This window comes from Linepithema humile, chromosome 4, assembly GCF_040581485.1.
Source record: "Linepithema humile isolate Giens D197 chromosome 4, Lhum_UNIL_v1.0, whole genome shotgun sequence".
Lineage (NCBI taxonomy): Eukaryota > Metazoa > Arthropoda > Insecta > Hymenoptera > Formicidae > Linepithema > Linepithema humile.
In genome coordinates this window covers 4,577,381-4,602,573 of record NC_090131.1, presented here as the reverse complement: position 1 = coordinate 4,602,573, position 25,193 = coordinate 4,577,381, and the positions used below count along the sequence as shown (strand labels likewise).

General features: G+C 38.8%; 1 protein-coding gene across 4 annotated transcripts in view; it reads left to right on the top strand.

Moving 5' to 3' along the window:
* The window catches only part of Sesn (Sestrin), a 173,299-nt gene that overhangs the window by 58,606 nt on the left and 89,500 nt on the right, over positions 1 to 25,193 (top strand). For all 4 annotated transcript variants that reach the window (XM_012366505.2, XM_067353350.1, XM_067353352.1 and 1 more), the window contains one exon: positions 3,100 to 3,129. In XM_012366505.2, coding sequence (XP_012221928.2) covers positions 3,100 to 3,129 — 30 coding nt within the window. The remainder of the gene's footprint in view (positions 1 to 3,099; positions 3,130 to 25,193) is intronic.

The window sequence follows — 25,193 nt, the reverse complement described above, 5'->3', positions numbered from 1 at the left end:
TTGAAGACAGAGTCGCGAAAATAGATTGATCTGTTTTTCTCCATTGATCTGTGATTCTTCAGTGATGATCTTGATTTATTAATTTTATTTTAAGACACGTCTCTCTTTATTATTTACTAGAATAAAGCACTTCATATTAATAGATCTTCGTTACCGTCAGTCTATTTACTACTTGCAAACACACCATGCGAGACGCACGCAATTACCTACTTACGGCTCATTAAACCATTTCCCAATCCTCAATCTTGCGCACACAACAGTGTGCGAAGACGAATGAATACGAATGCCAAATGGATTGTAGCACGGCGATAATACGAACACTCTCTCAATGTCAGTGAATTGAAACTGCGCAAATATCCGAATATAGTGATATGCTATATTAATTTGCATATTTAACAGGCAAGGTCAAAATTGCCAAGCATTAATGTGGTGGATAAAAAATTTGTGATTTGTGATTATTCGATGTTATTTGCAACATTACCGGACTATCTAATCAATTAATTAGAATATTGCATTCATAATGGATATCATAATTACGTAATAATAGTTTGAATAAGTAATTTGAATAAATTTGCAATGGTTTGAATAAATTCGTAATAATTTGAATAAATGTAAGTTAAGGTTTCCGCGCGTCTCGCGTCGTACGATTTAGCACACGGCTATTGTCGTGGCGTGATGCAAGGAGAGTCGCGTAAAAATTCCCGATCACCGCGATATCGACTCGATAATCGAATTAATGTCGCGCAACGCCCGCACACTCGGACATCTTAATAAGGCAATTCAATCAGCGTGCGCGATAATGGATGGGATCACAAGCGGCGGGAGGAACAAATCTCTTCCGGATCCGCGACTTGCATTCTCAGCGTTCCGTTGCGCAAAATATGCGCATGCTTTATAGGGCCGATGAAATGTGTGAATTTAATTTCTCGGGCGCCACAAGCGCATAAATATGCATCGCGCTCCTTCTCCTCGCGCTGATTTATACGCGATTACGCATTTACCGGTGCGGCGGCGGATTCCGCTGACCGTCCTTGGTCAGCGATTTTGAAATTGTCCGGGAGAGGCGAACATAAAAGGAGCGCCTTTAATTGATAGCCGAGCCCTTCCGATAATCCGATCCATTGACTGATCGATCTATCGAAAAACTGCCCGCATCCGCATTCTAAATTCAGGACTCTATATAATTAACTGCATATATTTCAGAACTTTAGCACACTAGATTTATACATAATATACGAAAGTCAACTTTTTGCAAGCATTTTTTGGTTTCAACAAGTGATGCAAGTGATTTGGGTGTTTTCCATTCGCGATGTGAAAACGAATATGTATTTTATCATATTATCGCTTCTATGTTTACAGGTGCACGTCTCACATCGTTTTATGTCTTCTTCTTATTTTTACACACGTTTGCCATCGTTGTATTATAGATTTGCAAATATGTGCTTCGAAAAATTTCCAGTTTTCTTCGAATTAGTTGGGAAAAAATCAGAAATTTTTTTAAAGAATTTGCAATTGATACGAAGATGTCAAGCTTCTACGAAAGATACGTGAACATCTTTGATAAACATTCGAATGACAACACGGTAAAATAGTCATTCGTTTTCGCAGTGCATGCGAATAAATAGAAGCAAACGAAATCACCTGCGTTACTAAAACCGAGAATCGCTTGCAACTCTGAAAGAATTGATTTTTCGAGATATATGTATTTACGAAGCATTTTTTTCAGTGCAACTATCTATAAATTCTGGATCTTTTTTTTGCAGCTCTCTATGTAAACGATACTCCAGATATTCTACAATGAAAATCAATAAGAGTGTTTATCTTTTTTATTTTTGTCAGTATAGAGAGAAGCCGCGAAGTGTGCTAGAAACTTTTATATTGCAAAAATTTTGTTTTATGTATATTCTAAATTATTATGCTTAACTAGTAGCAGTTTAATTAATTTAACGCAAATATTTATTTCGCAGATTTATTCCTCTAAAAGCTTACTCGCAAAGTTTTTTAACGATGTACAGCAGAATGAACGATATTAATTTCTTTTGTCTCGTTAAATATTGCATTTATATTGTGAATTCAATAATCAATAATACTCTGATTTCCTCGTGTAAAGCATTTTATAGAATGCCGGAACATTTTTTCTTTCAAAGCACGTACGACGACCATGAAAGTTAATCAAGCAGCCCGACACATCGGGCGCTAAATTAATTCCAGCACGCTGCGTGCAGACTCCGCGAGAATGTAACCAGCCGCAACGGCTGATTGATACAAATTGGCATCAATTCCCTTCAATTTACGAGGAATCTCAAAATTTCACAACGCTAGGCGGCATCTGTCGACGCTGCCGCACGCCTGGCTGGCGGTACAACAGCTCACAGATCGATAACCGACTGTCGTCGGTAAAGTTGAAGATATTATTCCGAAATGACTTGGATAGATGGCACACCAGCCGTCTCTGTTCTCGGTGGTTACACGAGAGAAAAAAGGTTTTTTATGAGACACAAAAAAATTTCTTTCCACTTTTTTTACGTTCAATTATTTGAGGAATATTTGAAGAAGAGGAAAAATAGAAAATTAATATGCTCAAAAGTTTGATAATCTTTTCTTACTGTATTTTTTAGACATAAATTTATTTTTGTATCGTAATAAAAATACATACGATATATATAAATATCTTTAACCTTTATTGTTCATAAAATAGAAACACTATGAAGAAATCTAAATAAAACTTTATATTTTATCAGGTTTTTTTTATAGTAATTTTACATGAATTGCTTAAATTTATGCTGCATTGATTAACAATATTCATTTAGTTATAAGATTGAATGTTTTATTTGATTTTAACTGTAATTAAAATTTTTAGCTTTTATTAATTTTATAAACATATGTTTTTTTATGGATTCGTTAAATAATTTCTTTTTTCTGCATCGAATATAAATTGACGATTTATTGAATTATAGGAATTTTTTTAAATTTATAGATTAGTATTAAATGTAAATTATTGGAGAAATGATTTGTTTTATAGTTTCATAATTTTATGTTTTATACTTTTATAATTTTTGACTTTTAATCGTACTAATTCAATTTTGTTTTCTGTTTCAGCTGCCGGATCTGAACAATCTCGACGAAAAGGTGAGTCCACGATCGACATTGTATTATCATAATGTAAGTTTACATGAAAAATATATGTAGCGTGTAGAGCAAAGAAAAATACGGGCCGTTATGTCCATTAAAAATGAAGGTCATTATCATGCAGCTACATATAAAGTAGTTTTATATATCTTATCGTCATTTATCGTCAATATGCATCGTCAACATTTATCGTCAATATGCATAGCCAACAAATTTGATAAAACTTTTATATACGAGATATCCGATAATTTGTTTGAAGTATAAATTTAAAAAAAAATTAAATATAGACTCGGAATATATTTAAGAATTTATTATATATATATAAAGAAAAAATAAATAAAAAATAAATTCTTAATCTTCGATCCTCAGTCGTTGATATGTGGAGACAGATTATTATAATTATTATAATTTTATAAAAGTATGGAAAATTACATATTTACGTGACTATAAAGTAGTGAGTCAACGCGGTACATCTCTCTCTCTCTACAATAAGCCTGTAAAAAATTTTAATGATTCCGACTTATCTGTCGTCTACCTTATCTACCTATTTTTGTTCAGGGTCGCTTGTAGTGTCTCGAATTAATCATAATATGATAGGCTTAATCCACTTTTCAATCTTTGCAATTTTTAGTGTTTTGACATACTTAATATGTTGAAAAATTACTGTATATTATATAGAGGATCGTATAGAGACTCGTTATCGATTAGTTAATGATAAGTTTTAAACTATGTTTCGTTCCGTTTTTATTTCAAAGACTTTTATAAATATATTCTATAAAATTCTCGTGTTTAATGTATTACGATGAATGAACATATTATATATTGCAATGTAAAAATCGAAGATTAAGAATTTATTTTTATATATAATTTACTTTTTCTTTTTTATATTATATTTATATTTTTTGAAAATATCTTAAATATTATTATTTTCACATATAAATTTGTTAAAAATAATTTTTACTAAAAAAAATTGAGAAGTATAAAAAGAAATCGTTGCATAATAGCGAAAATAGTGAATTCACAAATGAAAAATGGAAAAAGCCGTAACAACTTTTTTTTCCTCGAATTTATTCTAAGCGGATCTTTCCAAAACTTTGTCACATTCATTTTTATTAGATTTTTATATTTAAGCGAGATTCGTGGAAGAATGTAATGTGTGCGCAATCACATTCTCAAATGCGAATATCCAAGGGATGTCGTATTGACGATAAAGTTACCCGTTTCGAGAAAATCTACATCACGTTTGTGAGACACGGCACGTAGCAACTATCCTAATTATAAGTGTCTCACTACTGATTTGGTAAGCGCTCGTTACATATATCCCGTGGACCGCGATAATGATATAAATTTAAATTGATACATCTTTTTGATATATGACTCATACAATGACACAAAAATAAGAGCACGTGACAAAATGAGATTCGGTGCAATGTGTCTAACTGAGATCATTGCTTTTATTCAATAAATAGGTAATTACGGAAATTTCCAGGAACAGGAAAGCAAAAACACTCTAGATTGAAATCTAGATCAATTGTATTAATTAAGAGAGGCTTTCTTCAGCATCTATTAGAATTGTCGCAACACGTAATTGTCATCGTGGTGTTGCGTAATTCGACTCGGAGAGCGATTCTCTTCAATTTTACCGCGACGCTATCTATTATCCAATTTAAGCGGGAGGTCGTCGAACCTGTTGCCATCGAAAATCGCGCTGCTCGCCCGCGACTGTACGAGGCCCAATTTTCGTATTTTGGCACGTTTTATATTCGGATATGGATCCGCGGGTGGCCTCGTTTGTGTTCTAGTTGGATACGCGAATCACATGTGCGTAATTCCGCGTGTTCTAGTTACGACCTTCAGTCATTGCTGCCGCGCGTCCGCACCGAGTAGCATAATCGACTGTGTTCTCCTTTGACATGCAAATTGAACCGCGTAGTATTCAAATTGCAACCGTATATTCCGGCATGGTTGCACGCCGACTTTTGTACCGTATAGCAGCCGCGGTGCGTTACGGCGGCGATAACGCGGTTTTATTAGATTGTATTTCGCAATTGCGTGTTGCGGGATCTATGGAAAGAGGAAATAATGATCCATGCGTTTCTCTTACATTTACATGAAACTGAATGGTAGAATGGTGGAATAACCCCCCCTCGTATAAATAAAGCGTGAATTTTCTTCCCGCGATACAATTCGCATTCAGAATTGGAGCACAGAGATACAATAGAGTGTTAATACTTTATTGTTAATGACTCCGCGGCAATTGATACTATCATTACAGGAAATCAGTAATTTTCTCATTTTTAATCCCTCGCGTTGTATGCTATTACTAATTTCATTATTAATAGGCTTAGTTGCGCTTCTGTACCGTATAGCAGTCGGTGCGTTACGCGCCGATAACGCGATTTTATTAGATTGCACTTTGCAATTGCATGTTACGGAGTCTGTTGGAAAAAAAAAGAAAATAATGATCCATATTTTTCTCTTACATTTACGCGATACAATAAATGGTAGAACAATCCGTATAAATAAATTGCCCAGGTTTTTTCCATCATAAGATTTGCATCTAGATCGAATTAGAGTATTAATAGTTTTCTTATTTTTAACATCGCGCGTTGCGTACTGTTATTAATTTCATTATCGGTAGGCATAGTTGCACGTCGACTTTTGTACCGCATAGTAACCGCAGTCCGTTACGGACGGCGAGAATGCGATTTTATTAGATTGCATTTCGCAATTGCGTGCTGCGGGATTTATGAAAAAAAGAAACAATCTATACATTTCTTTTACATTTACATGGAACTGAATGGGTAATCCATATGAATAAAGCGCCAATTTTCTTTTCACGATAGAATTCGCATTCAGATTCAGATTCGAGTTCAGAATAGGTGCAATGGAGAAATGCATTCTTAACATTTTATCATTATTCTTAACGATAATTCTATCGTTATTTTTTTTTCACAATTGTATGATTGATCTGTCATTATAACAAACACACTTTTTTTTCACTTCCCTCATTACATACTACTTCCAATTTTATTATTAATAGATATTGCATGTATTCTGTTGCAATCGTTACATGCAAGATGCACGCATAAAGAATAATAATCCGCGCTAAACTGTTATTTTATACGTAACGCAAGTAGTAATCGGAAGTAATTGCCACCACTTATTGTCAGTGTACTTAAACGGCGTATCGGATGATAATTTAGATATTCCACTGCTAGACTATGCGCAGACTACGATAGACACTACGTATAATTAATATATGATCGCGCACACAGACAGGAGACATTGCATACATATACGCGCGCGATTAAATCGAATGTCATTAGCGCTTAGTCAGTGTTCGGGGTGAACATTCCGTCGGTGTCTACGGCATTGCACGCGCGTGGCTGTTGCATCTGCAGGTGCAAAGTGTCGTCGGCCAATGAGGTCGTCGATCGTTCACTGTCCAATCGAGCGTTTTCACGCGCATCTAACTCCGATGGTGTAACACGTTCCGCAGGGGATCGGGGTTAATGTAACTTGGCAATCGTTTAAAAGAAATATATACAAAGCGCTAAGCATTGCAGTTATTGACATAACTATTGGCATGTCAGGTACATTTCATGCGCGTAGCAGTTTCTCGTTTGAAACTGATTTCTTTTTAGCAGAAAGATGAATATCAATGGTTAATTGTTTACACACAAAGTATGAATTATCGCCTCGGGCGATAAATCTTGCAAAATCTTGTTCCTCAAAAATTCAGGAATTTTAATTTAAAGTTTTGATTGGAAATCTAATTGCCAAAATATTTAATGTCAAAGCTTGAAAATTAAAGTTTTAAAGCTCGGTAAACATGACATTTTATTAAATTATTAATTTTTTCTTGTTTATATTTATGATAAAATATTTTTAAAACCATGTCACTAACTTTAATGATTATGATTTTTTAACGAATGTAACTTGGCAATCGTTTAAAAGAAATATATACAAAATGTTAAGCATTGCAGTTATTGACATACGCACATTAGACACATTTGATACGCGTAGCAGTTTCTCATTTAAAACTGATTTCCTTTTAGCGGAAAGATGAATATGAATAGTTTACACAATTGTCATGCATTATGTTTCAGGTGACAAATAGCAAAATCTTGTTCTTTAAATTCATGAATTCATGAATTTTAATCAAATTTTGATTCTAATTGCCAAAATATTAAATGTCAAAACTTTGAAAATTAAAGCACGATAAACAGTTCATTAAATTTCTTGTCATTTATATTTATGATAAAATATTTTTAGAACTATATCACTAACTTTAACGATTATGATTTTTTAACACAAAGATGATGATTTTTCAAGAAAACCATCGATAGATCACCGAATAAAAGATCTCGCATGCTACATGGCTGTATTCTCATTACCATTCTTTTATACAAATAGTTTGAAACGCGCGCACATCTTCCATAATGCGATAATCGAGTGAGCACCGTGAGACGTGGTTATTCACTTTTATATGCACGGCAAAATCGTTATGGAAATTCATGGAAACAGACCACGCGTACTTCGCATAAACTGCAGTGTCCTAATGTACTTCTGATGTTCTTGCGCAAATGGTTATTTTTAACGGCGTGAATGACAAATCACTACATCAGTCAACACTTAAAGCCGAGAGTGATAATACTACAATGATATTTAAATTACCGAGAAACCGCCAAATATCCATCTGCATTTTTCCCATTTGCTAATTGTAATCATGTGTTTAACTATCCAAAAAACTTTACGCAAGATTGACGTAAGGCATTACGTCGACACATAAAATCACAAGGAGTTAATGATACGGAAAACAAGCGGATATTTTAAGCGTGCCGAGAGAGCAGCGATTGGCGATTTTTCGCGAACTGACGTGAACAATATTAGGTGAAAATAACTTGTTGTTGCGCAACAATGTTGCTTGCGATCGCGAGCTCGTGACAAAATCGCTACGTGACGGCGAGACCGGTTCTGAATTTTCGCGCTCGGAATCGGTTCGAACTGGCTGCGTGCCGACTCGGAAGCTATTATGCCGATCTAATGTCAATGCGTGAATAACTTCGCTCGCTTTTGCGCAACAATCCGTTTTCGACCGCGCGCGAACGCACGGCGCGGAATCGCCACGCGAGGACGCGAATCCGCACTTTGCGGAGCTGAAAATCGGTTTCCTAATTGACTCCATTAGCTAAGTTCGGAAGCCGCGTCTCGTCAACTACTCATCGGTCTAATGTCACTGCGTGAATAATTATACTCGTTGTTGCGCAACGATTTGTTTTCAAGCCTAGGGTGGCGTTACTCGAACGGAAAGACCGGTTTGCGTTACCTATACGCGATGGTATTCGCAATTGGCTGTAGGTGTATTTCAGAGATTAAGAAAATATCTGTGTCACCCGTGACGATCGGTCGCCGTCACGTCGCGCTTGCCAGATACTCGTTGTAAACAGGATGGAATTCGCATGCATATTCAAGCCGACGTGATGAACAGCGTCGTCGAGGTCGCGGGACTTAATTTTCGGCCTGCGAGGCCGCAAGAGAGTAAAAGCACTCTCGCATTTTTCGGTGAAAGTATAGATGGCGAAGGATGGGGAAGGATCGATCAATTGGGTTAATGACTCCTCGAGCACATTTGCCATTTCGAGCTCGGGACTGTGTGATCAATCGAGGTGATTGTGATGAAGTAAACACCGGCGTCGAAGTAGCGCTCGACGATCAAATTGATTGCTCGTTATTTTTTAACGGCTTCATAATGATGTGCAAACAATTGTAATTAGGTGGTTATTTTTCGATAATATTACTATTTCTTCTGATGATGTAATTTGCGTATAGTTGTTTTTCAACTTGCGGCGATGAAAATTTACATGAGTAAATTTTCATCGTCACAAGTTGAAAACAAGCGATGCATTAGATAATTTATAATAATTTTTTATGTTATTCAGACTAATAATAATTATTATTCAAAGACCGGTTATGAGAGAACAAAATATTATTGAAAAAGTTCGGAATTTTTAATAGAGTGAAATAATTATTCTATTAAATAACATACGTATAGATGATCGTAATTAACGCTCGATGTGATTTGCATAAAATGTCTGTCATTGAATGACCGTTCGCTTAGCATAGCAGATAATTATTAATGCGAGATTATAATTTCCGTTCTTACGGAAGTATCGAAACACAAAACTTGTCGCCGTCGCGCATATGTTGTCTATGTCGGCGGTGTCTGCTCTGAAATTCCCAAGCTCGCTTTCGCACATTATGTGCAAATTCGCACGCACAAACACGCGTACGCGAGGAAACGGCTCGTCGCCGACCGTTTGCAACACTATCATTTACAATTTGCGGTCGTCGCGAAGCGAACTAACGTACGGCTCGCGTGCGCATGCACGCGCAAAGTTCGCGTACAACATTGTTCAAGAAATAAACAACATTACGTAGTTCTTCTTTGCTTCGATAGCAATTTATATCGGTTGATTCCACGTTTGACGAAGCAATTTACATCGATTCAATTCGCAATCAAATTATTCAATGATTAATTGATTACTTTTCACGTTTGTGTTCTAGTGAATTTTTACTTTTTCTTGCTATATATTTCTCCTCGTTTCCTATCGATTGCGCTATATGTATAAACAATAAAAGAAATACAGTTGAACAGTGATTTTCCCAATGTTTACGTAATACGAATTATTTGCTTATAAAAGCTTAGGACGTTATGTCAGTCTTTATGAGAGTTTTCACGCGAAATTTAATATTACAGTAACGCGATATTTCACGATGCGAATAATATTACATCAGGGATTCTCGACTCACGTTACCGTCGATGATTAGCGTCCCTGAACGACGCTATGTACGTTAATTCCGTAATAACTAGCGTACGTGTGTCATATGCACACACACACACACACACGCGGGCGCGACGTATATGGCCGAGCTTGGTAAACAACAGTGGTTGCCAAATCGCGGCTATTAATAAATGGAAAATCATTTGCGTAATGAAACACGTACGACGGATACGGGCCGGGCTGACGTCTCGCAGAGCGGACGCGAAACTCGCAAATGTCGCGTTCAATATCGCATCGATTCGTAATATTTCCGATGGTATCGCGGCGTCTCCTCGCGCGAACGAGTTTACAGGCGAAATGGAGCGTTTAGTGGAACGGTTAAGCGATACGTTGAGGCGTGAACAATCCGGAACATTTATCTGCAACGACAGCCGTGGCAGATATGATTACGCCTAGTTTTGCTAATTGGTGTTTCAAGGACTCGATAATACGGCACGGTTCTCCGCTAGTTCTCTTTCTCAAATCTCACTTCTCTCTCAAATAGCTCCTGCAATGTTACGCTCGCGCGGATTTTCTCCATGCGGGAGCTCGTTGAGGAAAATCTGCACCGAGTGAAAGAGAGTCATTAAAGTCTCTCGATATACATTGAAGCGCGAGTAGCTTGAAGAAGCTATATGGAACGACAATCATAACAGATATGATTACGCTTAGTTTCGCTAATTAACATTCCAAGAACTCGGCAATGCGTTACGCTTCTCCGTGAATTCTTCTCAAATATATCTGCTCGCGGATTTTCTTCATGCGAGAACTCATTAAAGACAACTTTAGCGCTGAACGGTAGAGAATCATTAGTTCCTCCCATGATACACGTTGAAACGCGAACAGCTTAAAGAAGCGGAACGTATGATTGCGCCTGGATTCGCTAATTGATGTTACGCAACAATATATTACAGTTCTCTCCGGGAGTCGTTCTCAAATCTCATCTGCAGCTCTTTCATTTGTCACGCAAGGTCGCAAATATTGACAGAAGACTTTTATTTCAAATATGATTTTGATTGATGGCGGATTCGTAATGCGAGTCAGAGCGCGCTTATTATACATTTCTGCTAGAAATATATTTTTAACTTAGACATACAGAAATATAAACGACGAAAAATTCTCTTAGAGATTTTTTCAAGCTGTTTACATCTCTCGTTAAGCGTCTTATACATCATGTTGGAGAGATGAATTAAATTACATTATAAATTCTTTAATTATAATAGATAATATAGTTTATAAAAATTTCCGGACGTCTCTTTTTCTTTCTTCTAAAATATTAATAAAGTAAAGAGTTGAAGAATTGATTTCCGATATCAAACAAACAGTTATAGCTGTCGATACAAGTGGGTTAACGCAATAATTTAATGTAAAGCTTTCCAAGCGGTCGTTAACCTTTAGTACACAAAGTGTAAGAGTTAGATGTTAAAGTACACCCTCTCGGCTACAATGACGCGCATACGGGAACGATAATTTGCTATGACGCGCGGCGTGCGTCACTATAGCTGAGAAAAAATCCGCGCGTGTGCATGCAGTTATATTTATTTGCGATAACATGCTACAACAATATTCGCGTTACATTTGAGTGAGACCGATAAATCCCATAAATTCACTATTCCTCTTTCCTATCGTATTTTTTTCTCATAAAAATTAATAAAATCCGATAAAGAGAATTTTTCGTTGTTCGTAAATTAAAAATTTATTTCCAGAGATATAATAACCTGATTACGCTGATGATCATACAGCCGAACACAATTAATAATTTCGCTTTGCGGGTCTTTTTTACGTGGGAAACGCGTGTGGGCCGTGATTATGTTCGCGTAAACGGAAAACCGAGTCCAAATCAAAAGCAGTGGATTAAATAAAGCCGCGGATTGCACCCGCTTTGGATAAACGTCATTAAGCCGGCGGTGATAAATATAGGGTTGTCCGGATTGCGTCCAATTAACATTTCTCTGTAAACCCGTACGCTAACGTTGTTTGTCCATTAATAAATACGTTCAAATCGCCTCGCGCGTATCCGCCCGATAGATAAATAATGTAACCGATGCCGGTTACGAGATCGAAGCCGGAGAATGTGTGCGCGCATGTGTGTGTGTGTTATGTACACCGCGTACACGTGGTGCGGCCCGGTGTGATTTACATGTAGTAATTAACCCTTTGCGGTCGTAGCGTGCGCAACGGCAGGGATTTATGTGCCGAAGGGGCACATTACGAGAGACTTGCAAATCAAAGGGCAAGTGTCTCTCTCACGGTGAACGCGTCCGCGGGGACTCGATCGATTGCCTGTGACATCGTTTTGGTCGTCGTATATGGTAACTGCGTTCGAACTTCCGTTACATATTTATACGTAATTTTGTAGACGCGGAGAGTGTAAAATTTGATAAGGATTTTAATGAGTTCCCTCAAGTGGTATCAGTTGCTTATTTTAATATTAATGGTTCATACAGCATAGAGATATTTTTCTGATATTTTGAATTTAAATTGATATCAAGTCAACTCGCATAAATTTTTGACGAAGTTATTTGCCAATAAATTTGTTTATTTATTTTGTTTGTAAAACATTTTCTCATTTTAAAGATATTTGATTTAATCTGATACAATTTTTTATGAATTTAAAATCTGAATAATTTACTCGATTAATAAATTAATAGTTAATTTCAGTTTTTATCAGTTTGAATTCTCGATTCAAGCTTGCTCAATTCTTAATGCACGCAAAAATATTAAAAATAATTGTGGGAATAAGTAACTGTCTAAAAATAACCGACTTTGCATTGTTACATAATGACATTTGATCGATAACGTTGTAATTATCGCTTATCTGATTTTTACAGTGCAATTATTTACATGCGTCTATAGTACAAGAGCCACCATCTTTATGTCTGAAAAAAAATGATACGCTTTGTTACGTCCGCATATATCGTATCGCGATGTCAATAAGTTTAACGTCAGATTTAACCACCGTACCGCGTCGGTAAAAATCTCGCTGTGTATCTGGCTGTTAGCGACCGATAATTACCTTGGACGGCTGTAATACATCCGCTATATAACGAGTCGATTAGTCACTTTGCCCAACAATAGCTCTCGAGTAACGCAATGTCGTCGGCCGGCAGCTCCGTTGTTATCTCTCAAGAATTTCGACCTTAAAATTCAGACTGCCTTGTGCGGCTTTCAATATCAGCGATTATCAATCACGTCGCGTGGCGATGATTGGCCGCAATGTTAGCATGAAATTGCAGTAACATTGCGATTAAAGAAATTTGCAGTCCGTGTAGATGTTTCGTAATACAGCGTCTTTAGTGACGAATTCTCTGAGTGGGACATTTGAACTCGTGTGAACTTCTTATCTCGCATACCATAATTCGATCAAACATTATTGCCATTTATTATATTGTTTATTATTATTATTCAAAACAAATGATTCTGTATCCTTGGACTGTGCACGAGTGTTTCAAAGAATGGACTGATTTTGTTACATTTTTCGCAACAATATATTCATATTGATAATTGTTATCTTAACTTATGCAGCCTCGAGGCAGTTTGCGTGGAAAACAAAAAAATATTTTTTTCTTCTTTCAAGATTTCTCACGCAGGAGACGTTTTATCTTTAACTTTGTACGCTCCCTTGTACGCGCCTGTCACATAAAAGACTTAGTTTCACGCATTTCACGGCGCGCTTAAAAAAATAATAAGCAACGCACGATAAAAGAAAGATATTACTGAAATTCATGAAATATTTGCTTCCGGCGTTACATCTCGTTTCAGCTTTAATTTCGAGCATCGCTCCCTCGTTTCGCGTTGCCCTCGCGCGTTTATTTATAATGCCGTAAACTTTACGAGGCTGTGCCTCTCCACGGTCGTAAGTGCGATTCGTAATACGCGCTGCGTCCGCGATAAATCACATATAAAGCGAGCGAGCGGTTCTGTAAAGCAAGATAAACACGATCACAGTCATCACCGCGATAACGTAACGCGACGACGAGTCCGCCGCGCGGCCGCACGGAGAAGATAAACTTCGGTTCTCCATCTTCGCCGCCTCTCTCTCTCGCGCGCGATTCTTCTCGCGCGGGGTGAAACGCACATTTGCCGGCACCACAACAAGTTTTCTAGAACATTTTCATCTGCGTTACTTTTCTGGTCCGAATAATTTTTTTCTAATTAAGATTGATGCGCTCGCAGCTTATTTAATTACAGTCTGGAATCTTTATTTGCGCGCGAAAGAATGTAATTCAAGTATTTGTAATTAAGTTTTTTAATTAGAATTCTAGTTAAAAGGCCTCGCGCACTTGTACAAAGAGTTATTGTTACTCATTTGCACTTCGAAATGAAACTAAAATTCGTGAAATGTTTTAATTGTTTATGTGAAAATCGAAGATTACTGTTGACTAAATCGGGCAAAAAATTGTCACATAAAAATCTTTCACTAGATCCGATGTTCGTATAGGAATTTCACAAGCATGTTTTTATTAAAAGAAAACACGATCGGTCCGGGACTCTCTCGGTATAACAAAGTTGTCGTAATAAGCCGTCCGGTTTCGTCGCTGAATCAGCGTCGAACGACAGACATGCCGCCGGCTTTCCGTCTCCTTTCGAAGCCCCTCGAGCGGCGCCAAAGTGCCAAAAACACCACATGCTTCTTGGCGCCGAAGTGTATACGCATGAGATCGCGCAATCCCAGCGCGCGCTTGAGTAAGCGAGCGAAACGCGGGCATTGCGAGAGAAAGAAATGCCATTCGGAAGAACAGAGGCGGAACTTTTAATAGCCGGTTTTACGGAACTAGTCAAGGCCAAGTCCTCGCTCGTCGTCGACATAAAGAAAGTCTGCGATAACGGATTAACGCTAGGTCGCGAAATCATTTCAGCGCGGAAAATTATTCATTTTCACATCTGTTAGCGTTGCTTAGACTCGGCGCGTTAATACAAAGCGATTGCCGCTTAACGTCACCGCGAAAGACTGCTTTCGTCTAAATGTCTAAAATAGCTGGAATGCAGATGGGATATTTTGGCGTTAATTTAACATTAATACTCGATTAACACATCGCGTGTCAAGCTGGCCTTGTCGCAATTTTGGCGCGCGTTTGTTTAGAGCTATTAATCAAAGTAAGTAATATCCGTGTTTGTCAGAATTCTCGCTTTTGGGGCATTAATATAGAAATGACAAATCTTTCGTGCTTATTTTCATGTACATTACGTATGATGTTTTACACGTAATACAGCTAATGTAACATCTATTCCTATATCACAAAGCTACACTGTCATAAATTGCATTTATCTATTTTTAGAGGAAGCGCTAATAAGCGAGTGAGTAATGCATTTAAAGGACGAAGCGTGAGTGATGGAAAATAAAAACACAGTTAATTATCGCTGAATCCTATTGGCTTACATAACACTTGTAAAAGATTACCAAATCTAATTAATTATTAATTATTCAAGAATTAAAACGCGCTATTCCGCCGGGACGAAACCCTCCTTCCTGCGGATGCATTTCTTGTCGCTCGATATTTTTACAGCCGCCACCTGTTATCTCGTGCTTATTAATCATCGCTCATTAAAGTTGATAATCTATTGTTGCCTCGAGGGTCATTGTCCCGGAGCATAATGAAACGCCGCTATTCTACTTTCATCCTATCGTTTCCGGAGCGCGCGTCGACGTCCGCGCGCTTAATATTCCAGCCCATCGCGCATTATTCCTATCAAGAATGTTTGTTATCTCGGTGGGGTTATGTCGGTTAGGTTGGAGAGATTATACGTCACACGGGTGCGGTAGATTAAAATGTTCCCTCTTTTTGGAAAAAATTAGAATGAAATATTTAGAACGCAAGATAATAAGAATATTGCTTAATTTTGGAATATATAAAAGAAAAATTCGAAAGAGATTAGAATTTTTTAACGTGTAAAAGTACAAAATTATTTTTGCATTGGAATATAATTTATAGATATATAAGTTTATTTTTTACACTCTAAAAAATACAGAGAAAATTAATATTATAATATGTAAATAATATTTTTCTCTAAATTTAATATATAAATGATATTATTTTTGTAAGATCGTGTCTTGATGTAATGAATTTTGCTTTGACTAGTTTTGATGTCTATAAATCCCCATGTCATGTGTATTCCAATTCACGATTATGTTCTTCGCTCTTGCGGGATTAATTTTGCGCGCACAATTTCAAAAGCATTTGTTGGGTAAATTATTACGTTGATTTACCGTCGTTGATCGTCGTTACGCGACGGTGTGATATTTTTATCACCGCAGGCGCAGATGATACTATGGTAGGCGTGATGCAATCGCGAAAGGAGCGAAATCACATTTGCGGCACGTGGCAATGCTGCGCGGAATTCATTGTGATTTCCCGCCGATGCCAGAAATCATTGGGAACCGTCTGCAAACGATGTCTGGCCGACGAGTCTCTAAATAATTTCGCTGTAACGCAACGCGGCACCATGTGCTGCCTTTTTCACGCCTCGGAAATAGCGCTATTAAATCGCAGTCACGAATGAGCTCGAACAAAACTTCGGCTGCTGATCAGAGACTCGATCGATCGATGTCTGTTCATACAAAAATTAGTATGTTTTTTTTCACATTGTTCGTACTCTATTAATGGCGGAGGAAAGAAAATTAACATATTTGTAGATCTTTGTTTTTAAAATTTCCAAACTGTTTCTGAATTAAACATTACGAATCGACGTTGTAGATCAAGCTTGAAATTTTTTTATTTCAAATTGTTTAAACATCTTGCAAAATCTCCTTTGTCTGACAATGAAATCTAATTCAAATTATAATTATGAACACTATTGTTCAACCTTTTCGTCGTCATAAACGTTGTACGCGTCTCTTTCATTTGAGAACGAGCACATAATATTTCGTATTCAGGCGGACTTCTTAATATTCATTAATGCCGCTTATCTCCGAGCGGTTATCTGCCGACGCTTTTCCCTTTGTTTTTCACAAATCATCGTTAAAAGAGGTACGCCGCCTCTTCTCGAGCGGCGCCGCCGACCTTCCTCCGACGGTCGTACGCAATCTGTTATCATTGTTTTGCTTGTTTCACCGTGAACGATAAGGGATGGCGCGCCACAATTCTCCCTCTTCCACTCGCGTGTGCGCACGTCCATACGTATGTATAAAACCCATGCGTGATATAACTGATTAAGTCTTTACGTTATATTTGTCTTGGGCGAAACATCTTTGTATTCACAATTTTTATTCTTAATTTTATTCTTGATCTGAATTTATGACTAAAATTCACCTGAATTTATTAGCGCAATATATTATACACTTGATCCTTCGCTATACTGACAAGTCCGATTCGGTTGCACACGTTGCAAAAAGAAGGTGGAATTTTTAACTTTTATGAGCGTGTTTTTCACTCCGTTGCATTTCAAGCAGATTGTAGATCTGAAATGTGTTTTTGTGTGTTATGTAAGCATCTTTAAATAGACGTACTTCTACACTTTTTATTCTTTTGATGATCCAAGATACCTTACGTAATTACAAACAGATTTCTGATCTACATTTTTATTTCTTAAAATAAAGTGAGGACACTCGCATCAGACTAAAGTGACTAAAAATTTGCTTTCAAGATAATTTTCTTCAAAATATTTATTTTTGCATTTAAAAAGCATACATTGCGAAAAAAAAAAAAAACAATTATAATTCGCGTGTCATTTCCGCTCTTGTTTATCGAAAGTCCAAAAACTTTGTAACTTCGCATTATCATACATTGTCGCAAATAGAACGACGAAGATGGCCGGGGACGAATCGACAGCGGAGAAAGAAGCAATATAGAAAGAAAATGAGTACATTCGCATGCCGGCGGCTCGTTCATTGCGCTCTTATCGCGCGAGGGGATTCGACGATTTATTGACGACTGCGTCTGATAAGGAGAAGGCGAATGAGCTACGCGAGAATCGCGCGAGTGAAAGCGTTTGTTGTGGGGATAAGCGGTTCTTTCGGGCGAAGAAAACGAAATGCAAAATCGTACGATTATTTAATTAACTTCGCAGTCGGATCATCCTAATCGATCTGTGTCAAGCGGTCAACGGTATTTATTTTGGACGCATATTTGCACGATTACTCGACACGATGATGTATTTTCTTTCTTTTCTTAACTGCAATCAGTGGTGAAAAAATAAATCTCAAGCTTCAGCGAAATATTGATAATTAACTGTTGCTTCGAAAGAACTGCACCTGAAATTGCAGGAACTTATGGAACGCTCCAAAGCAATTTCAACTTCATTGTCAATTAATAAAGTTGCGTGTAATTGTAGAATAAAATAGAAAAAAGTATTAACGATTGTTTCGTTTAAAATATGAAAACAGAAAAGCTTTCTTCATATTCGTTTTTACATTTTTCTTAAAGCTGTGCTTTTACTCGTGTTTTCCAGCCATTGTGTCAGTTTACGGGCCGTACTTGCTGTCGGCTGCTTTGTTGCTTTACATTTTTGTAATTAAAGTTCATCTTTATTAATACGCCGTTGACATTTTCTCTCGCAAAAATGCAGGTGAAAGCTTCCACCTGCGCAATGTGCACTTTTGCACCTGTTACGCGCTCGCGAATTTGCGAGGAATAAATGTAAAAGTGGCATCATTCATAATGAACGTATGCTAATTACCGGCGTGACAATTATTTCGAGAAAATAGGGAAACTTTTCGAGAGAAAGAGTCCTCGGCAGCGAGAGCATTGCAAGCTTCACATTGTAGACATTATTTGAGCGGATGCCGTTGTCTGAAAATAGTGTCGAGCTTCCGCGATAAGCTCTCAGGAAATTATCGTAATACAAGAGTCCGTATCGCGTTTCGTCGACGCACTGCGCCGAAACGAAGTTGTAGGTAGTATCCCTGTGAAGTTAACAATCATCGTCACATGCTCGGTCCGCGTCTCACCCCGCGCGTCCCGTTATCAGGCGTCCCGGCATATTCTTTCCCTCTCGTCATTCGCGACAAGCGGGCGTTGTAGCGCTGGCGCTGGCGCGCGCGTCCGCGTGCAACCGCGTTGCACACAATGGCGTTAAATAACGCGCGCTAAAATATTAGAAAACGCGGCTACGTCATCCGCGCACGGCGACGGATTATAGTCCAGTACGCGATACACCGGGGTCAAACGCCCCGTTATCGCGTATCGGCCGCACACAGGAGAGACCGTGCAATCGTACGCACGCGTGTGTGCACGCGTGCCGGCCGGCACCGCACGCTATCCCGCCGCCTCGCGGTGGCACCGTCTTTCGCGTGAGCGCCGCGATTTAAGAAACGCCTTCCTCCGACCGCGGCGATTATAAATGAAATACCGTCCTGCAATTTCGTATGTATGTATCTGCTTTTCCATTCCTCTTTTTTTTTTTTTTTTACTTTTAACGCTCCGCAAAATGAGGACGAAGCGAGTAGCGTTGATCGATTAGGTGACTTTTAGTACGTAATGTGCATTATTAAGGTTCCGTGCCGCGCTGATTTCACGTGACTTGCTGTTCATGCTGTAAAATTTATCATATATATTTAGAAAGCATGCTACGTAAAATTATAATTATGAAAATTATCAAGAAGGAGATGCAACCTACAAATTGCATTATAAAAATATCATGAATAAGAAACATGAAATACTTCATTTCCAACGGCTTTTCTCAACGGAAAGGTCTGCGTGGGCCACCGGTGACCCACGCAACACCAAATGTGTTAATTAAGCGTCAGAATGCTAATATTAATCATGTAGAAACCAATGTTTTATTTTGCATAAAATATCAACTTACTTTTCTCCGAGCGTTGCATTGAGCGTTGCATTGATCCTTTCATGTTTCATTACGTCAATGATGCGCAATCGAACGTTATCAACGGAAGCTATGGCGAATTCGATCAGTACAGGAGCAAAAAGGCGTATATATATATCTCTCTCCGGCTTCAAGTGCGGCGTAATATGCGCGTCTGCGGAGCGTTAATTTATCGCCGCTACGCTCTATCTCTGTGTATATTCCCAGGCTCTTCTAGTTACGTGTTCCTATCGTAGAAAAGGGACCGAAGTAGGTCGGCCGAAAAGATAGCGTCATACGTGTGTTTGCTCTTTGTACAGTTTTATGCGTTTCGCGGCGCGTGAAATAAACGATTCCCAGTCTCCTGTTTTTCGATCTTCGTTATCATCGTTGTAAAATAATCACGAAGCGCCACGGAGAAGCGATTACACTTAGATAACCTTATTCTTAATTGCGCGCGATGTTATGCCGTACAAATATTGATATTATAGATAAATGTGAAAAAAGCAGATACACAAGAAAATTTCTTCGAATATTCCGTTATCTGCTTGCGCTCCGAAAGCTCGATTCTCAAAACTTCTTAATATTCGATCGCCGTGATTCAAAGACCACCGGTTTCCTCGAAACCTTCGCGGCTCTTGTTAAAGAGACCCGGGAGTCTTGAACACCTGATACGCATTCTGCGCGCCGCGATAATAGATGCTGCAGCCGATGGCGGATCATAGTTTTGCATACCCTCCGTCTGTTTCCGCGACTATTTTCGTGCGACCGAACACGCGATCCGCCTCCGCGAATGAATGCATTGCAGAATAAGAGGCATACGCGTCGAAATATTCACGAACGCAGCGACTTTTTGAGCCTCCGTGAAGTTTGAATTCTGATCCAATTTGTGGGGCTTCGAGTTTTTACCGACGCAGAATTTTTTTCCCGAGGATTTACATTCCTCGGGATCTTAGATTGAGTAACGAGCTTGGATACAGCTGTGGATATGCCAGTAAATTAATATTATGTTGTGTTACCCGACTTAATGTAACGTAATATCGTAGTCAGGGCACGGTAGTGCGTCTCATCTCGCGACCCTTCGAGAGTTTTTTTCTGGAAGGAGAGGGGGGACCCTATTTTTAGGAGAGACCTTGAAATGGGCTTGTACTGCCCGAAGGCTCCGAGTGACCTAAACGCCGGCACTGTGTACGAGCGTCCTCGACCGATCCGTGCCACGCCACGTGTCGATCTATTGCGCCGTTCGTTCGCTCGCCGCACATTCGCGCGTCTGGTGATTCGCGCCGCGCGCCAGATACTGGCGCCTTTTAGAGAAGCGATCGCTATAGCACCGCATCGGACGTTGCATGCATGCATGCATGTAAACACGACGCAGTCTGCGATCGCGCATAATCATCGGCTAATAATGCGATATCTCGTTTTCGATATGAAATGCAAATAATAATCAAAATAATGAACGAGAAGCATTTATGCAGATCTTGCGACGGCGAGATGCGCGGGACGATGCGCTAGATGATTTTTAGCGGCAACATGTTCGGCGTGCGAATTGTTGGGAGAATTACGAGACAGTTCTTCGAAGTCGGCTTGAACTGCAACAGTGTTCTGGTTAGTCTTGTTGATTAATCGCGAATTTTTTTCCCTCCGACAGAACGAAACGATACGCAGTTAATTAATTGCCGAAGACCGATACGCGGTGCATTACCACAGCCATAAGCGCCGATAGACACGCGCATAATTTTGCATTATCGTGCAAGCTCTTCCCGTGTCGTGCGTGTTGACCTTTCGCTCGTTCTCCGGATGTGTACGAAGATGCAATTGCTCGTTTGCGGTAATGCTGAATTCAATAGGCGATAATATCAACATCCGAATCGACTGCTTTCATCGCAGAGAGAGAGAGAGAGAGAGAGAGGATCGTTGCATCCGATTAGGCGCGGTTTAATGCGGATTAATGCGTCGTTGTCATTCATGAAGATTGAACCACTTTCAATCGGATAAATAATCATCGCCTCTGCAAGAGGTTTTCTAGCTGTTAGCTAATCTATTTGCATACCCGGAGAATTTTATAAATAGCATCGGTGCGATGTTGTGGCTTGCTTAATGAAAGCCGCCACTGTTGTTCTCGCGCAACGCGCACAAACGCGTATTTATGGGGAAAAAAGGTTGAATCTCGAGCACTTTTTTCCTTTGTTCGCGCGGCAGACTGACGTTACGTTAAATAGCTTTTTTTTTTGCGTTCAATCGCGACGGAGAATTAAATGTGAGGTGACTAAACGCGTCGATTCAATCGGGTGCGTGTAGCATTGACTTTAGAAATTACGGCGCTTTCTTATGATTAAGGAGATACAGATGCCTGCGGGCAGCTGCGTGGCGCGATCCGATCAAAGAGAATTTGGCCGGCTGCTCGACGGAAACGTAATAAACGCACCGGCGGAAATACCTGGGCCCGTGTCCAAATGCGAATCAAAGGCTGTTGCGCCTCCAATAATTCCCCTTTATTCGTTGCGTCTCACTTAGGCACTGGCCAGAGCAACGATACATATTATGCGCGCGCGATTATTCTCCCGAAAATACGCGCGTTTGTTTATCGAACAATAATAGCAGTTGTTCACGTGATACCGTGCGCATTTTGCGGCAAGAAGTTTCCTCAATGCGATCTTCGTAGTCCGCTTGCGCTTCGCGATTTAACGCAGCATAATGTGGTACAGAATTGCCAACTAATCATGCTGAAAAATGAGTTTTTTTTGTGGAATTTTTTGATTTGAAGAGAAAGATTTGGCCAGATACGCGAGATATAATTTATAAATCACTGAATAATTTAAACTTTTTTTATAGAATAATTTACATTATTAAATAATTTAGCAATGTTTTTGGTCACTTAATATCTGTATAAAAATAAAAATAATTTACGATGTTTTAAAACTGTAAGTATCTATAGCAACCGTTGCATATTTTATCATGAATTATATACATATTGTTTTAATTTATTTAATCATCAAGGCTGCTTCTGACGTACATTTAAATATTTCTGACGTCTAATTCGAATCTAATCAATTAATTGTGTGAAATTTTATCTACTTTTTTTGTATGTAAAAAATTGTTTTTTTAGGAAAATATTTTTTATCTAAAACACATTCAGAAAATTTTACTCTAAAGGATAGACGTATTTTATCTAGTGCATTTCATTACGATACTTTACAACGAAAACATTGTTAGATGACAAATCGGGCGATGGAATTTCATTGCGCGCGTCTACAAGCCCCTTTTTCTGACATGTTACGTTATTTGTACCAATTGACAGGAAGTATTATCTATCTAGCTCGAAAATTGTGCAGCCAGATATGTCCGGTTTATCGCCACCGTCTTCGACGGACAGCCGACAGCGAGATCGGTGTATGAGCTCGCGGCCATCTTTCGCGTCGTCGCTATCGCATATTCCACGCGCGCCGTACTGGTTTGCATTGTTTATCGACTTCTGTGCAATATTATCGTGGAACCGGCTATAACGAGTTACACTTATCAGTCTCGTTTCACTTCCCTCCGTGATTGCACGGCGCTCATTAGTCTTTGCAATAATGGATCAAAGATCTCACGACCGGGACGAGCGCGCGTGGCGCTCTTGATGACTTGCCGCGCTGTTAAAGATGCTGCAAAATAATAAATATGTTGTGTCAGAACTGTCATATCATATATTGTCTATCAAACCAAAATATTTATAATAGAAGTATTCCCGATAAACAGGACGATCGAAAATTGTTTTATGGAGATACATCTTTTAGTGAATTTTAAATTGATATTTTTTTTAGATATCGATGCATTATTAATCTTCAAGTGCTCGATAATTTAAGATAAGAGTTCTCTGACACACGCTAAGTTTCTCGGGAGAGAAAATAAATAAAATTATTTCTTCATTTATCTTCAAGAAGTTTTTCACGCTACTCGCTTACGACCACGCATATAAACTACATGCTAGTTAATTATTTACTTTTTTATTATCTGCATCTTGTCAATTTATAGGACATTTGTATGCAGATACGTAGAAAAAAAAATAAACTCCCGTACTTGTGTACGTTGCGTTTGCGGGATTCGCGTATGCATACGCGAGAATTATAGATCTTTTTGCAGTCGGTTTTTTTTACGGCAGACCTTGGAACGCCGTGCTGTATGGTAATTGCAAACGCAGAGCTACTGCTCGATCGCGCCGCGCTCGGTTCGTCGTGCGAGATGATGTCACGCATCAAAAGTACCCGTGCATATAAATACTAAGCGCGTGCGGGTGCGTTGCGTGCGTGGTGGGAACACGTGCAAAACGCCGACAACGACGATCGGCTTATCGTTCGTATGCCGAGCGCACGTAGGAAGCTTTTGCATACATACGTGTGCCTCAAGGAGACCACAGGAGCGATTGATTCTTATTAATAGACCGGTTGTTTTCGAAAAGGTGGCATATGCCTGTATTGGCGCGTTAATCGCGGAATTTTACGTTCGTTATCAAGGATTTTCCGCGTTGGATTCAAATTTTGACAATGTTAATTGAACGGAAATGCTTCACGTCGAAAAATCGTACACATTCGCCAAACAAATGGAAGTATCGTGATAATTTTTTGATATTAACATTTGGAATCACACAAGAAATCTGAATTTTAATCTTGGGAAACTTGCAAAATAACTTTCTAAAAAAAACCGTTACAGAAAATGATTTTGGATTTCGCGCTTAATTGTACATTTAATGTATACACTGCGATTATGCGATTTGCAGGTGAAGTCTTTGAATTTATGGTTGTATGTGATTCCGACGTTTCCATAGGTCAGACGGTGCCATGAGAAAGTCAAGAAAAGCCATTTTATGGGCGGCTGCGAGCGTTTTGAGGTCGGCCGAGGTGTTGTTGCGCCAATGTTATATTAAATACTTGGCGTTCTCATGACGCCTCTTACTACGTGCATCGAATGTACACGAGAGATTCATATAACACAGCCGCTGAGTTTTAATGTGCGCTATGCCGCACAGTCGGTTTATTACAGCGGGTAGGTTTACGATTGTACACGTCGCGCGCTAGATGTTGATTATTTATTTACAATCTTTTACGCGTTCGCGCTGTAAATCTTGCCGCGTGTTTCAGAATCATTTTTCGGGATGATGAATGGGCTTTTCTGCCCGTAACAGAGTGCCCGGCTTCAAAGACTTGAAGGCTGAACGGTACTATTCTTTGATGAAGTCGAAATCGATTTCTCTTCGATGACATTTCGACGATTACAGTTCGAAGCAAAGTAACGTTTCGGATCGCGTATATCGTGCATGATTTATTGTCCACTTAGAAGAACGAGCGAAATTCTTCGCGTCATACACGTCTCAGATAAAGACCCGTTTCACCTTGGCCACGGTTTATCACAGCAAATATTGCTGTTTTGCCGCTTGTATTTTTTTTCACTTTATTTTACGTAACCGTCGGATTTAATACGGCTCTTTCGTACGATGGCCTCTGATATGATAACGTGCGC